Below are 12942 nucleotides of genomic sequence, written 5' to 3'. Positions count from 1 at the left end.
ATTCAGAAGACAACGCTCCACGTTGGATGTCCACGGAGTTGGTGGAGCAAGGACCTCGCAGACGAATGGAGTGGTCAATATTACCCTCCATTCAAATTACAGACCACTCTCAGTCACCATTCAAGCACACGTGCTGACGAAGGTGACCACTTGCTTACCATCCGAACCACCAGCTCGTCCAACGCTGCCATCGCATCTGGAGAAATTGAATCTAGCAGATCCGCAATTTCTCGTCTCCAGACCGGTGGACATTATTCTCGGAGCCGACGCATACGGGCAAGTCATCAAGCCAAACATCATCCGGAACGCTTCAACACCGTTGATCGCTCAACTTTCGATCTTCGGTTGGCTCGTAATCGGGCCCCTCGAGGGCATTCAGACCATTCGCAGGACCTCTCATCAGGTGACGGTCAGTAACACCGATTGCCAGTTGGGGGAGTTACTCAGCCGCTTCTGGACGCAGGAAGAGCCACCACAGGACACGACACCCTTGCTCACACAAGAAGAGCAAGAGTGCGAAGATCATTTCCAGACCACGCATTCTCGAGACTCCTCTGGAAGATACATCGTGCGATTGCCGCTCAAGCTTCATCCACGAGCACTCGGCAATTCTTACCAGACGGCGCACCATTGTCTTCAGAGGACACTCTGAAGATTCAGCAAGGACGCTCAGTACAAACAGCTGTACACCAAGTTCATGCTCGAATATGAGCAGCTTGGCCACATGGTAAGACTGAACAATGACTCAATAATCAGTCCGTTTCAGTACTTTCTTCCGCACCATGGCGTTCTCAAGTTGGGCAGCACGACCACCGCTTTGCGAGTGGTGTTCAATGGCTCCAGCCCAACTTCTTCAGGACACGCATTAAATGATCTTCTCCACACCGGTCCGAACCTTATGCTGAACATCGCAGATCTGCTCATCTGGATACGCAGATTCAAACATCTGTTTGCAACCGACATCACGAAGATGTATCGCCAAATCAAGGTGCATCCAGGGGACTGGAGCTTGCAGCAGATACTCTGGCTTGATGAAACTCAACAGGAAACGCAGTACCAGCTGACCACGGTCACGTACGGAACGAAAGCTGCACCGTACCTAGCCGTGAGAACGCTCTTGCAACTCGCTGACGACGAAGGGTGGAAATTTCCCCTTGCCGTCGAACCCATCAAAAATGGCAGGTACGTTGACGACATTTTTGGTGGTGCAGACACCGCTGACCATCTACAGGATGTTGCAAGTCAGCTGACGCAACTTTGCCAAGCGGGTGGATTTCCGTTGGCAAAATGGCACTCTACCAGCAAGTCGTTGCTTGAAGCTCTCGCAGATACTCAGAACAACGCATCGATTTCGTTTGACGACTGCGAAACCAAGATTCTCGGAATCAAATGGACACCTCATGAAGACGCATTCAATTTCGCAACCATATCAGCTACTCAACGCACTCAGTTCACGAAACGCCTCGTCCTCTCAGAAGTAGCACAACTATTTGATCCTCTCGGTTTTGTTGCACCTGTAGTTATTAGAGCCAAAATTCTCATTCAAGAGCTCTGGTTACAGGAACTCGGCTGGGACGACCTGCTGCCTCTTTCAATTACAAATCGCTGGCTCAGCATCAGAGAAGATTTAACGCGCCTGGCCAGGCTATCCATTCCACGATGGTTCAACACATTGACCACGTCAACAGTTGAGCTACATGGTTTCTCAGATGCTTCTGTCCTCGCAATGGCAGCCGTCGTCTATCTCGTTGTCCACGCACCGTTCACGGGTACCCACACTTCTCTCATCTGCTCGAAAACGCGAGTGACACCACTCAAACGTCTGACCATCCCGAGGTTGGAACTCACAGCAGCGCTGCTACTCTCGAAACTGATGCGGCATGTTCACGCTACTCTGAACATGTCCGTTTCTCAGACATTTATGTGGACGGACTCAGAAGTTACGCTGGCTTGGATCAAGACGCATCCCTCCAAATGGAAGGATTACGTACGCAACAGGGTAATCCAAATCCAGGAGATCACGCAGAACTTTCACTGGAGGCATGTACCAGGATCATCGAATCCGGCTGACTGCGCGTCAAGAGGCATGACGACAGATCAGCTACAGCAGCACTCGCTTTGGTGGACGGGACCACCGTGGCTCACGCAAACGCAGAACGCGTGGCCCAAGCAGACCAGTGTCGATGCAGACGAGTTGGGCGCCCCAGAAGCTCGTGCTGTCGTCGCACTCCACACGGCAAACGCAGTAAAAGAATATTCATGGGAGTTAATCTATAAATATTCTTCCTTTAACAGATTACGCAGAATCACCGCTCTCTGCCTCAAATTCGTGGACAAGCTGTTCAAACGACAAGATGCTTCGCCCACGCTTTACTCGTGTTATTGTTAGATTCAGAACGATACTCAGTCCACGCGTGTGCTTTTGTAGTGTAAAATATCTTGTGTAACTAATTGTACAGACGCTGACCACGCTTCAATTGTACATACATTTTGTAAATACCTTTGTGTTAAAATATAACCAATTGTGACCGTTACGCTGGTGTGTGTGTTATTTCAGACCTTTTCAGACCACGCAAAGTACGCAACATTTTGTGGTCCTTCGAGCCGGATTCTTTAGAGAGCTGCGCGGAAAGAGCAATGGAACACAAAGGAGAGAGGAAAGGAGAGAGAGCGTTTCGTCCGGGACCTGCTAGTGGACTCGTCAGTAAGGCATCCTAGCAGGCCCGTGCCTTAGACGCGGGACACTGAGTATTCGTCAGAGGTTGGGTTGTAACGGCATAGGAAATAGGAAGGAGGAATAATTCCGTACGATTCCCGAGATTTGAGATTTGGCCCGTTGCCGACTTGATTGAGATTATGCCGCCCAAACCTCTGGATTGGCGTCGCCATGAGTGTGCGAGGGGGATGGGGCCACCCCTCCATCCCCTTCGATGAGAAGACACGGGGTCAGATCCTCCGTGCGTTTGTCCCGGTCCATCTTGAATGAGAGTTCTGCGTGCGTCATGCGTTGTCTGAGGCGTCCATGCGTGGTCTGAGGGGTCCATGCGTGGTCTGAGGCGTCTGCGACCAATTGTTCTGCGTATTTTTGAATGAGGCGAACGCGTTGCTCGAGCCGAATGCAGTCGTATACGCTGCTGTTCTAGCATGACCGACGACGGTGTTTGTTGTTGCCGCGCGGCGTGTGCATTTTTTTGTCCCACGATCGTGTTGGGGCCCCTTTGCTGCGATCGCAATGGACCGTGGGCTGCGTGTCGTCAATGGCCACCCTAGGAGAGGGGTTACGATTTCTGGTCGCCAATGGAATCCTTAATTAGGTCCGTAATACTCGGCCTGCGTAGACGTGCATTGCTGCTGTTGTTGCTGTTTGCTGCTGCTGCTGCTGTCGTTGACTGAAAAGAGCTCTAGAGAAGGAAATTAAAGGCTGCTCCTCTCTGTTTTGTCCTCTTCCTGATTGATTGGTTTTTCTCTTGTACCGCCGGTACACACATCTCTGGTCCTTCGAGCCGGATTCTCAAAATGTTGCGTACTTTGCGTGGTCTGAAAAGGTCTGAAATAACACACACACCAGCGTAACGGTCACAATTGGTTATATTTTAACACAAAGGTATTTACAAAATGTATGTACAATTGAAGCGTGGTCAGCGTCTGTACAATTAGTTACACAAGATATTTTACACTACAAAAGCACACGCGTGGACTGAGTATCGTTATGAATCTAACAATAGCACGAGTAAAGCGTGGGCTGAGGTAATACGCGTCGCGTGGGCAGCAAAACTATGTACTTGTAATGATCGGCGAGGACTGCGAAGCACGTCTTCTCACGTCGAACGATCGTACAAGAAGAACAAGAATCGATCATGGCGTCGATCGTGCCGGGTCCGCGTGGAGAGGGGACCGCGTGGACAAAGTGGGCCTGAGAGGTGCTGCCGCTATCGGTAACGACGCACCAACGAAGTATTTTCGTTGCCAACTTCGCCGTTCGGCGTAGACGTGGGGAATTTCGCCAACATGTACATTGATCTGTATGAGGTAATCGGTATATTACATTATTTCTAACGTAGATATAGTAATAATGACATTCTTATCTTTATATATATATTTCTTCTGTGCGTGTGTATGAGACTGAACTCCTCCTAAACATTTTTTGATCAGATGCGCAGTTTTCGAGATATATCGAGATATTTAAAAGTTCCGAAGCCGTACCAACGTTATAAGGAAGAAGAAACACTGTGGCCCCTTTCTTTGAGGTAACTCTGCACTATTCTAAGCTGTATTCATTATTCCCAGCTGCAAATGCCACTTCCAGCGCAGCTGTGCAGAAGAAGAACAAGAAGAAGAAGAAATATCTCTGAATTTGTGCGTGACGCCTCTTTCCTTGAGGTAAATCTGCAAGTATTTCGGAAATGGTGCGAGCTCTGGCCAAATCGTCAGAGAGCTTTTTTGTAGGAAATTAAATTTCCTACCATTTATGTTCTATGACATTTGTTGATCAGATGCGTAGTTTGCGAGATATATCGAGATATTTAAAAGTTCCGAAGCCGCACCAACATTATAAGGAAGAAGAAACACTGTGGCCCCTTTCTTTGAGGTAACTCTGCACTATTCTAAGCTGTATTCATTATTCCCAGCTGCAAATGCCACTTCCAGCGCAGCTGCGCAGAAGAAGAACAAGAAGAAGAAGAAATATCTCGGAATATGTGCGTGACGCCCCTTTCCTTGAGGTAAATCTGCAAATATTTCGGAAATGGTGCGAGCTATGGCAAAATGTTAAGGGCACAGACTCCTTCGTGGCCTGCTCCGAATCGATGTAAGCGCCATTAGAAAGAATCGGGCAATCGTGAAAATACATAATTGAGAAATTCGACATTTGACGGTGTGACATCTAACGTCCTTATGCAGAATAAGAAACGAAAGTGAGGTGGCATATTTGGCAAATCACATCATTTGAGAGTTCTAACGCGGCGTCGCCGCATCTGTGACCATCTAGCAAAATGAATTTGCTTGAGCCGAGCGAGATTTTGATTCCTGGCGGACATAGAAAAGGAGAGCGCGAAAGAAAGAGAAGGAGTATCATGAATGAAACAACGCAGGGCCGATCGGCGGAAATATAGTCACACGCTACGACAGATTCGATGAGACTCTGTAATACACATAACGTATGCGACTATAAAACTTATAGGATCATGTAAATTGATCTATAATATACAATATTTATTGATTGAACTATAATCAATAAATATAAACAATGCCTCTTCTTTCTCCGCGACGTCTACATCGTCGGTTACCATGACACCCACTCCAGCCACGTATTATTGCAATTTTTTTCATCTGAAATATAATAATGAATTTTAATATAATTGTACCTGCATATACAGGGTGTCACGGGCTAAGTGTGACAGAATTATATTAAAATTCATTATTAATTTCTTTATTTCTTATTCCCTTCTTGAAATTAGTATCTCAGGTAATTTTCATTCCTATAAGTCTTATGGTCGCGTACTTACGTTATGTGTATTATTTCATTCATTCTACCTCTACCAGCACCACGAATCCGTCGTTCTTTGATGTTTCCGAACATAGAAAAGGATAGCGCAAGAAGGATAAGCAAAGAGAGAAATACTCACACGCACAACATTTAACCCAATATTATGCTACTAAATGTTGACCAATTTATATTGTGTTTAGCTTCATTTTAATCAGAAAAATCTTCTCCACATGATAGTGAAATTTTTATTAATAAAAAGTACAAAATAAAAAACTTTATTCTGTGCATTAGTATGGTCACATTGACATGGGGCATTTAAATGAAGGCAATAAATCCCGGTTTCAGTTTCTCTTTCGTCTTTAGCTACTAACTGTTTCTAGTCAGTGTTTTTTGACTAGACAATTAAATTCGAAAAATGATTCTCCTATTCCATAACAGTTGCGGAGTGGACCGGCAATAGTTACATTTATCAAGTTTTCACTGTATATGGTGCAAGTTTTATAATTCATTTTTCTGGCATATCATTTCAAGTATTCTATCTGCAATTTCATTGATAAAAAAACATGATTATAAATATGAATAAAAGAGTTTTATGGTTGCACACATTAGTATATGTATTGTTTCATTCTCGGATCTCTTTCTCTCGAGCGCACTATTCTTTTCTACGTCTGGCAGGAATCAAAATCGGCTCGAGCCTGTTACAATTGTAACAGATGTGGCAACGCCGTGACAGAAGTCTTAATACGTTACGGCAACTATGCCTTACATTTATCGTCTGATTTATCGAATTTACATTTATAGACTGATTTGTGTTTTTATCGACCCTGATGATAACGTGGTCAAATATACCATCAATGCCTCTGACGGAGAATCAGTGAACTATTCTTATGTCTATTTGACGTCTAATGCATGCAAATCGTAGATTCAATTTTACGTCTTCCAGAAGTGATAAATTGTGAAAAATCGAATTTCAATTATATTGTGCTAGTTCAGGGAAAGTTAGTCAGCTCTGTTATCAGTAAAAAAACGATTAAATCGTCCAATATTCGCTAAAATGTAGCAGAACACAGCATTCGGCAGCCATGTTGTTTGCTTACAACAGCGTCTGTCTCAATCGTATAGTTTCGAAAATTCCATTTTTCTCAACGTATGGTGTTTATTAGCGTTAAAGCGGACCTGACCGACCTGTAGCGACGTCTACCCGTGTGTGGTGTACCCGCGAAAATTTCATTTATGCAATTATCGAGACGAAAAATGGAATCTACGAAATCAAGTGTCTCTCTCACACATGGGGTATACGTGAATGCTTTCCGTTGATTGTGTAAGTGCACGCATGCAGGTCATGGGACAAGGAGTCTGTGCCCTTAATAGACCTTTTTTGTACGAAATTAAATTTCCTACTATTTATGTTCTATGACATTTTTGATCAGATGCGTAGTTTTGGAGCTATGGCTCCAAAAAACGCGGAATTTCACTGCGAATCGTTTCCAATTTACGAAAATTATCCTTAAATAATGTCCAATGTTGATAATTAACACCCCGAACACTGGAAACACGGCGTCGAAATGCCGCGTAACACGCACATCAGGTTTTCGTTATTTAACAATAAATTAACACAATATTTAATCAAAAAACGACACAATAGCACTTCCGAACACATAATAAAAACGATTTTACCAAAAAACGCGAATAACTAAGCCGCTATCCACCGCGGTGAAAATCTGACCACGGAGCGACCACGAAACACGTCCGCTGTCGACGTGTCGAGCGGGAACCCAACCTTTCTTTTTTTTTTCGTAGGGAAATCTTCCATAAGACCTTCCGCCACCCCTAGGGGAGGGCAGCGGGGGAGGGCAGCGGGGGAGTGTCAGATTCCTACTGACCAAAACCCCCCGGCGACCTCCTCTGGCGTATGGCAGAGGCTCCGGGACCTGATTACTATAACTCCGGAGCCTCCTCCGCCGTGCGCTGGAAGCGCCCCTCACCGGGGTTGTAACAACTCCCCTAGCAGCACCAGGGGTCAGACCCGGTGCCGGCTCCATCGCGGGGGAACTGCGTGCAATGGCGGCCGGGCCCCCCAGCCCGTACCGCCTGCAGTCCCCGCGCCTCGATCTCCCCACAGGCTACGGAGAGGAGCAACCCCCAGCCCGCCCGCGAGGAAGATCGGGCGCTGCCCTTCGCTCCGCCGGCTTCCGGTGCCGGCTACACCCCGGAGCCGCGTGCAATGGCGCCCAAACAGGGCGCCTGCGGCCCGCCGAGTCGTCCCCCTGTGGGCTGCGGTGAGCCGTGGCCGGCCACCCTCCAGGGGGACTCCCTCGGCTCCGCTGCACCCCCCCTGCGGGGGCCAGCACCACTCCCAGCGTGGGAGGGAGGAGCCACTCTCCGCCCGGAGTTACCCGGCCCCCCAACGGCGGACGGAGAGCGGCCCCCGATTTGGAACGGGGTCCGGCCTCATTTCGTCCGGGGCGGGAGGGGACACCGCGACCCCTCCCATCCCCCAAGGAACACCCCCGTAAAAATATTTCTCCCAGGAAACGGGAGGACACACGGGACCTCCCGCTGCACTACCCCGTCCCGCATCCTTCGCGCCTGGGGGGGGGGCAAATAGCGAAAGCCGCCATCGCCCCCCCCGCACCTCTTACGGCGGCGGATCCCTGCGTCGTCGTCGCGTCCCACGTGGTCCGTGGAACCTAACATAACCTAACCTAACCTAACCTAACCTAACTTTTTTTTTATATATTTTGACAGCAAGAAAATACATTTACCTAAGCGAGGAACCCGTCGGGTTAGGAGGGGTCTCGGGCAGTGTGGGACTCAAAGGTACATACCAAAACAAGTTTCCTTGAGTTGGATCGTTACAGTACCCCAATACCCCCTAAAAACTTGCTCCGTATCGGCCACAGATACCTCCGGCAACCCCAGAGGGCTTTAATGGAGAGCATTCTGTGTAGCCATGATGTTGCTTACACATCGACCGACTCGGACGACCTAAAGGCATTCAGTCGTCCAAGGACGTCGCGGGTAAGCCCCAGCGCACCGCCGTTTATAACGCAGACTATTTTGACCGACGGTGATTTCATTTGGCCACAGAAGGTATAGAGTGCGTTGGTGGACACTCTACAGCCGCTGTGCGTACACACCGCCGGAACTGTGCATTATCCTTTCAGAATCATTGCAACACACATTTGGGCGAGCAAAGCCTCTCGATGGGCGGATTCCGGGCGTGGAATTGGTTACGCGCACTGAGGAATGCACGCATGATAGCGAGCGAAAGGAAGTCTTGGGTTGCCTGGACACCATCGACCGCAACACACATTTGGGTGAGCTGAATCTCTCGATGGGCGAATTCCAGGCGTGGGAGAGGACGCGAAAAATTTTTCGAACGAAGGAATGCTCATGCGAGAGCACGCGGTAGCGCTCGGAACGCTCGTGTCGTTTGTCACATGCATTCATCCATCCATTCAGTTCATTCAATTCTATACTACATGTGTGTAAGGGCACCGTAAGCGGAACGCTACGTATAGTGCGGATGCAATCAGAGAACCGAAGGGGAAGAGTAAGAAGGGTCGCGGTTCGCCGAGAGTCGGCCAGCGAGAGGAAAGTTCAGGCCGGCCGGTCTCGATCCACTGCCCGGCAGGTACAGTGAGAGGGAAAGATCGAGCTTGGGATGCTGTAAAGAGCGAGCGCGAGAGAGGGGATCAAAGAAGAAGCCGCGGGTCGGAATCCGGGATTAGAGGTCACTGATTGGGGATCGCGCGTCATGTTAATGCGATTTCAATTGAATTTAATCAAATTGATGTAAGGAAATTTAAAATGTAATAAAATTCAAAATTTATCAAAATCTAAAATTTACAGAAAACTAGAATTGATGTTTCGTGTTTGAAGAACCACATTAATATTATAATTAAGAATTCATACGAACCAAAACCTTGAATTTTAAATTTGCCATGAAAATTAATTTTAAAGGTAATTAAATACAATTTTCGCGAAAGAAAGGGGGGAGATCAGAGAAGAAGCCGCGAGTCGGGATCCGGAGGAGAGCCGAGACGCGAGCATAATGCGTCCGAGATTCGAGGGCGCTAATTGGCGATCGTACGCCGCAGAAAATGCGATTTAAATTAAATTTGATTAAATTGATTAAGATGTAATTTGAAAAATGTAATAGAGTTCAAAGTTCAACAAAATCTAAAATTGGCAGGGAACTAGAATTGGTGATCCGCAGTTGATGACCGCGATAATATTATAATTGAGAGTTGATACGGGTCAAACCTTGAATTTTAAACTTATCATTAAATACGGAGGTAATTAGATACAATTTCCGCGAGAGAAAGTTGGTGCGGATTGCTTTCAAAATTTGTTTCCAGAGAGAGAAGTAGGTGTTCGGAAAAAGGACCATATCTTAGAATTGTGTTATCAAAATTGGAATTTAAGATTAGACGTGAGAGCTAGAAGTATTAGGGCGCCTCGTCAGGCGGGTGAGAGGCACGTAAAAGCAGGTGATGAGCGGATTACGTCACCCACTCGCAGGTACCGGATCAACGAGTCACCCATCGGCCGGTGTCCGAAGGGATGCGAACGGGCCTCGTCCGTGCATGTCGGCTTGTTGCTGCCTATCTAGAGGGGCTAAACGCGCGGTGCCTTTTAAGTCGCCTTTGATGACAGGCTAGGGAGGCTGGAGACGTATTCTGTAACCCCCGCCTCCAGGGGAGACTTGATTCTATACTTCCACAGCAAATAGGATCTGATATAATCGAAAGTCTGGTCTATGCTTTATTAAGTCAACACCCTTGACCGTTATTGATCAGTGAGTGCAATTGATTTAATTGTAATTTATTCACGTTATTAATGTTGATTTGATTAGGTCCTTTCATCGAAGGCTTGGTAAGTTTTGGGTTGCCGGGCTTTGTTGAAGACGACCACGAGACCCCTGCTTCGATCGAGGGGAGGCGAGAAAGCGAGGGGAGTGTGCCGAAGCGCGTGTCTCGAAAGCGTGGCTCAAGGGTGAGGGACTACCCCTCGCAGGTTCCCCCAGCCACAACGATTGCCGGCCGCTCTGGATATAAATTGGTGCACCTCGTAGGGGCCTTCATTTAGTACATTTCTAACTGGGGAAGTCGCTAGTTCGCGCTGCTTGTGGTGCTCCGAATCGAAGCTTGGAACAATACGCGTGTGTCGATACGTGCGCCGTGGTGCAGTGAGGGGTTATTGTGCATAACTAAGCGCAGCAGATTAGCACAGCACACCACAGCACATTGCTCATCCCCGCAGCGAAAAGGACCCGCTGTCGCCGACAACGCCCACGCGCCAACGCGTCTATAGCAGAGGCGGGTGAAGAAGAAGAGGAAGGAGGAGTAAAACAGAGGAAGAGCGACGCAGCCGATCACTATCAGTCATCCTACGACAAGCATCGCTGAGTAAGTAAGTATTGAGTGATCATTTGCCGATTAACGTTTATCGCACCATCCTTATTTGTTCAGCCTGCCCGTTACTATTGTTGCTGATGTTGGGGTTAGTTCCGCTGCCGTTGCTCCTATTAATACGTAGCTGGTTAGTCCTTGATTGTCAACCATGCTGGATATTGGCCGAATGCCGACTGTAAATAGCTGTTCGGTTAGCCGGTGTCCTGATACTATAATAATTGCTTAGTTCTATCCTGACTCTTGATGAAGTTGATTGAATTAGTTCGATCTTGACTAGCTTAATTAATTAAATATATTCAGTTAAATCCTGGCTTGGCTTGACTTCTCTTCACCTTGTCGAGTGGTTCCATGACTTGTTTCTAAGTCGGGTCAGGTCAGCCTGCTGTCCCGCTTCATCCTTGGATTGGGTTGCGTGAGTTGAATTAAGTTGATAGGGCAGGGCGGAGAGGGAGGGCGATGCACGCAGATTGATGAGAGTCAGTTGAAACAATCCCTTCCGTGCTACAGTTGTTCCCTTTTCTCCCCCTCTTTGCCCCTTTTTTTTTGTTCCCTTCCCTTTTTCCTTCCTTTCTCTTATTCTCTTTCCCTTCCTTTCTTTTCCCCCTTTTGATTCAGATTTAAGTTATAGATCATAAGTCATTTGCTTCGCTTTCCGAACCCATGTTACTCATTGTTTGCTGTGGTTTAGGATCCTTGTACCGTGAGGGTCATAACCGGGGTTGTCATTGCCGTTACAAGTCGCTGTAAGAGTTGATCACTGCCATGTCAGTTCAGTTCGACTTAAATGTAGATCCTTGTACTTAAGAGTGCCCGTTTCCTTTTGTTCCGATAGCTACGTTACTGTGCTGCTAAATCTCGGAGAAGAAGAAGAAAGAGAAGAGGAAATCATGTCTGCGTTCAGCGTACTGCAATTCAATTTAAACAGATGCCGCGCGGTACAGGATCTCTTGTGGCAGGCCGTGAACGAGTTTCGCGCGGATATAGTCGTCATCAGTGAGCCGTTTAATCTTCATCCGAATTGGCATCAGGATAGGAGCAGCTCAGCCTGCGTGTGGTATACGAATCGTCCTAGCTGCGACATGGGGGTGACTAGAAAGGTGTTTGAGACAGACGGATGCGTGGCATTGGAGACTCGCGGGTTTGTGATAGTGAGTTGTTACTTCTCACCATCACTGACTATATAAAGCTTTGAAGGTCAATTACGGGGTCTTGCGACATGTCTGTCAACTGTTAGGAAACCGATTATAATCGCCGGGGATTTCAATGCCCGCTCTCCGCACTTTGGATCAGATCGCGTGGATTCACGCGGTCACCGTATGATGAATTTGATCGAGCAAGCAGGGCTGATGCCCGTGGCAAGTCAAGGAGGCCCGTCATCCGAGCGTGGTGGCGTGGGTTCTCGAATCGATGCCCTTGCGTGTAGCCGCAGCTTCCACGTTCGAATATCTAGGTCCATAGTGTCCACGCGCTATTCGGGGTCGGATCACCACTATCTTATTCATCGATTTAAAGCGAGACCAGAGGCTATTGGTTCGCCCGAGGATTCTCTTTGTGAGGCGAGACTAGGTCGCCCGGACATGGAGGCGTGGAGGGAAATAGTGAGCGGCCAGTTACCGAAGCCAGGATCCCTGGATCCAACAGTTCAACGTAGTCAAGAGAGAGGAGCTGCAGCAGCCGGTCCATCGGAACAGTCCGCGCTACCGCCGCTGTGCACCGTGGCCGAAATTGATGAAGTGATTGAGGAGTTAGAGACGCTCTTTCAGTCAACCCGTCCACCATTGCCGACCCGCAGGAGGAGGAAAATACAAAATGTACCATGGTGGAGCCAGGAGATAGCAGATCTTTGTCTCCAAGCAAAGCGTCTCCGCCACCGCTGGCAGAAGGTGGCTCGCCGGAGCCCGACGGCAGCACGACAGCAGGCGCACCCGTATCGCATGGAGATGCTGGAAAGCCGACGTGCCTTATCCTTGACATTGCGTCGAGCTAAAGAGGCATCGTGGAGTGAAATGGACTCGACTATCGAAGAAGATCCGTGGG

At 48.0% G+C, this 12942-nt stretch overlaps 1 protein-coding gene across 1 annotated transcript; it reads left to right on the top strand.

The window, feature by feature from the left end:
* Positions 1-724: 724 nt before the first annotated feature.
* On the top strand, positions 725-1987 carry LOC123988767 (the record flags this gene model as incomplete). The annotated part of the gene is made up of 1 exon (XM_046289514.1): positions 725-1987. A coding segment is annotated over exon 1 (1263 nt), but the record flags the coding sequence as incomplete, so codon positions are not given.
* Positions 1988-12942: the final 10955 nt, after the last annotated feature.

This window comes from Osmia bicornis, unplaced genomic scaffold (genome assembly GCF_907164935.1).
Source record: "Osmia bicornis bicornis unplaced genomic scaffold, iOsmBic2.1, whole genome shotgun sequence".
Classification (NCBI taxonomy): domain Eukaryota; kingdom Metazoa; phylum Arthropoda; class Insecta; order Hymenoptera; family Megachilidae; genus Osmia; species Osmia bicornis.
The sequence above is the reverse complement of the archived record's forward strand: the minus strand, read 5'-3'. Positions and strand labels throughout refer to the sequence as shown.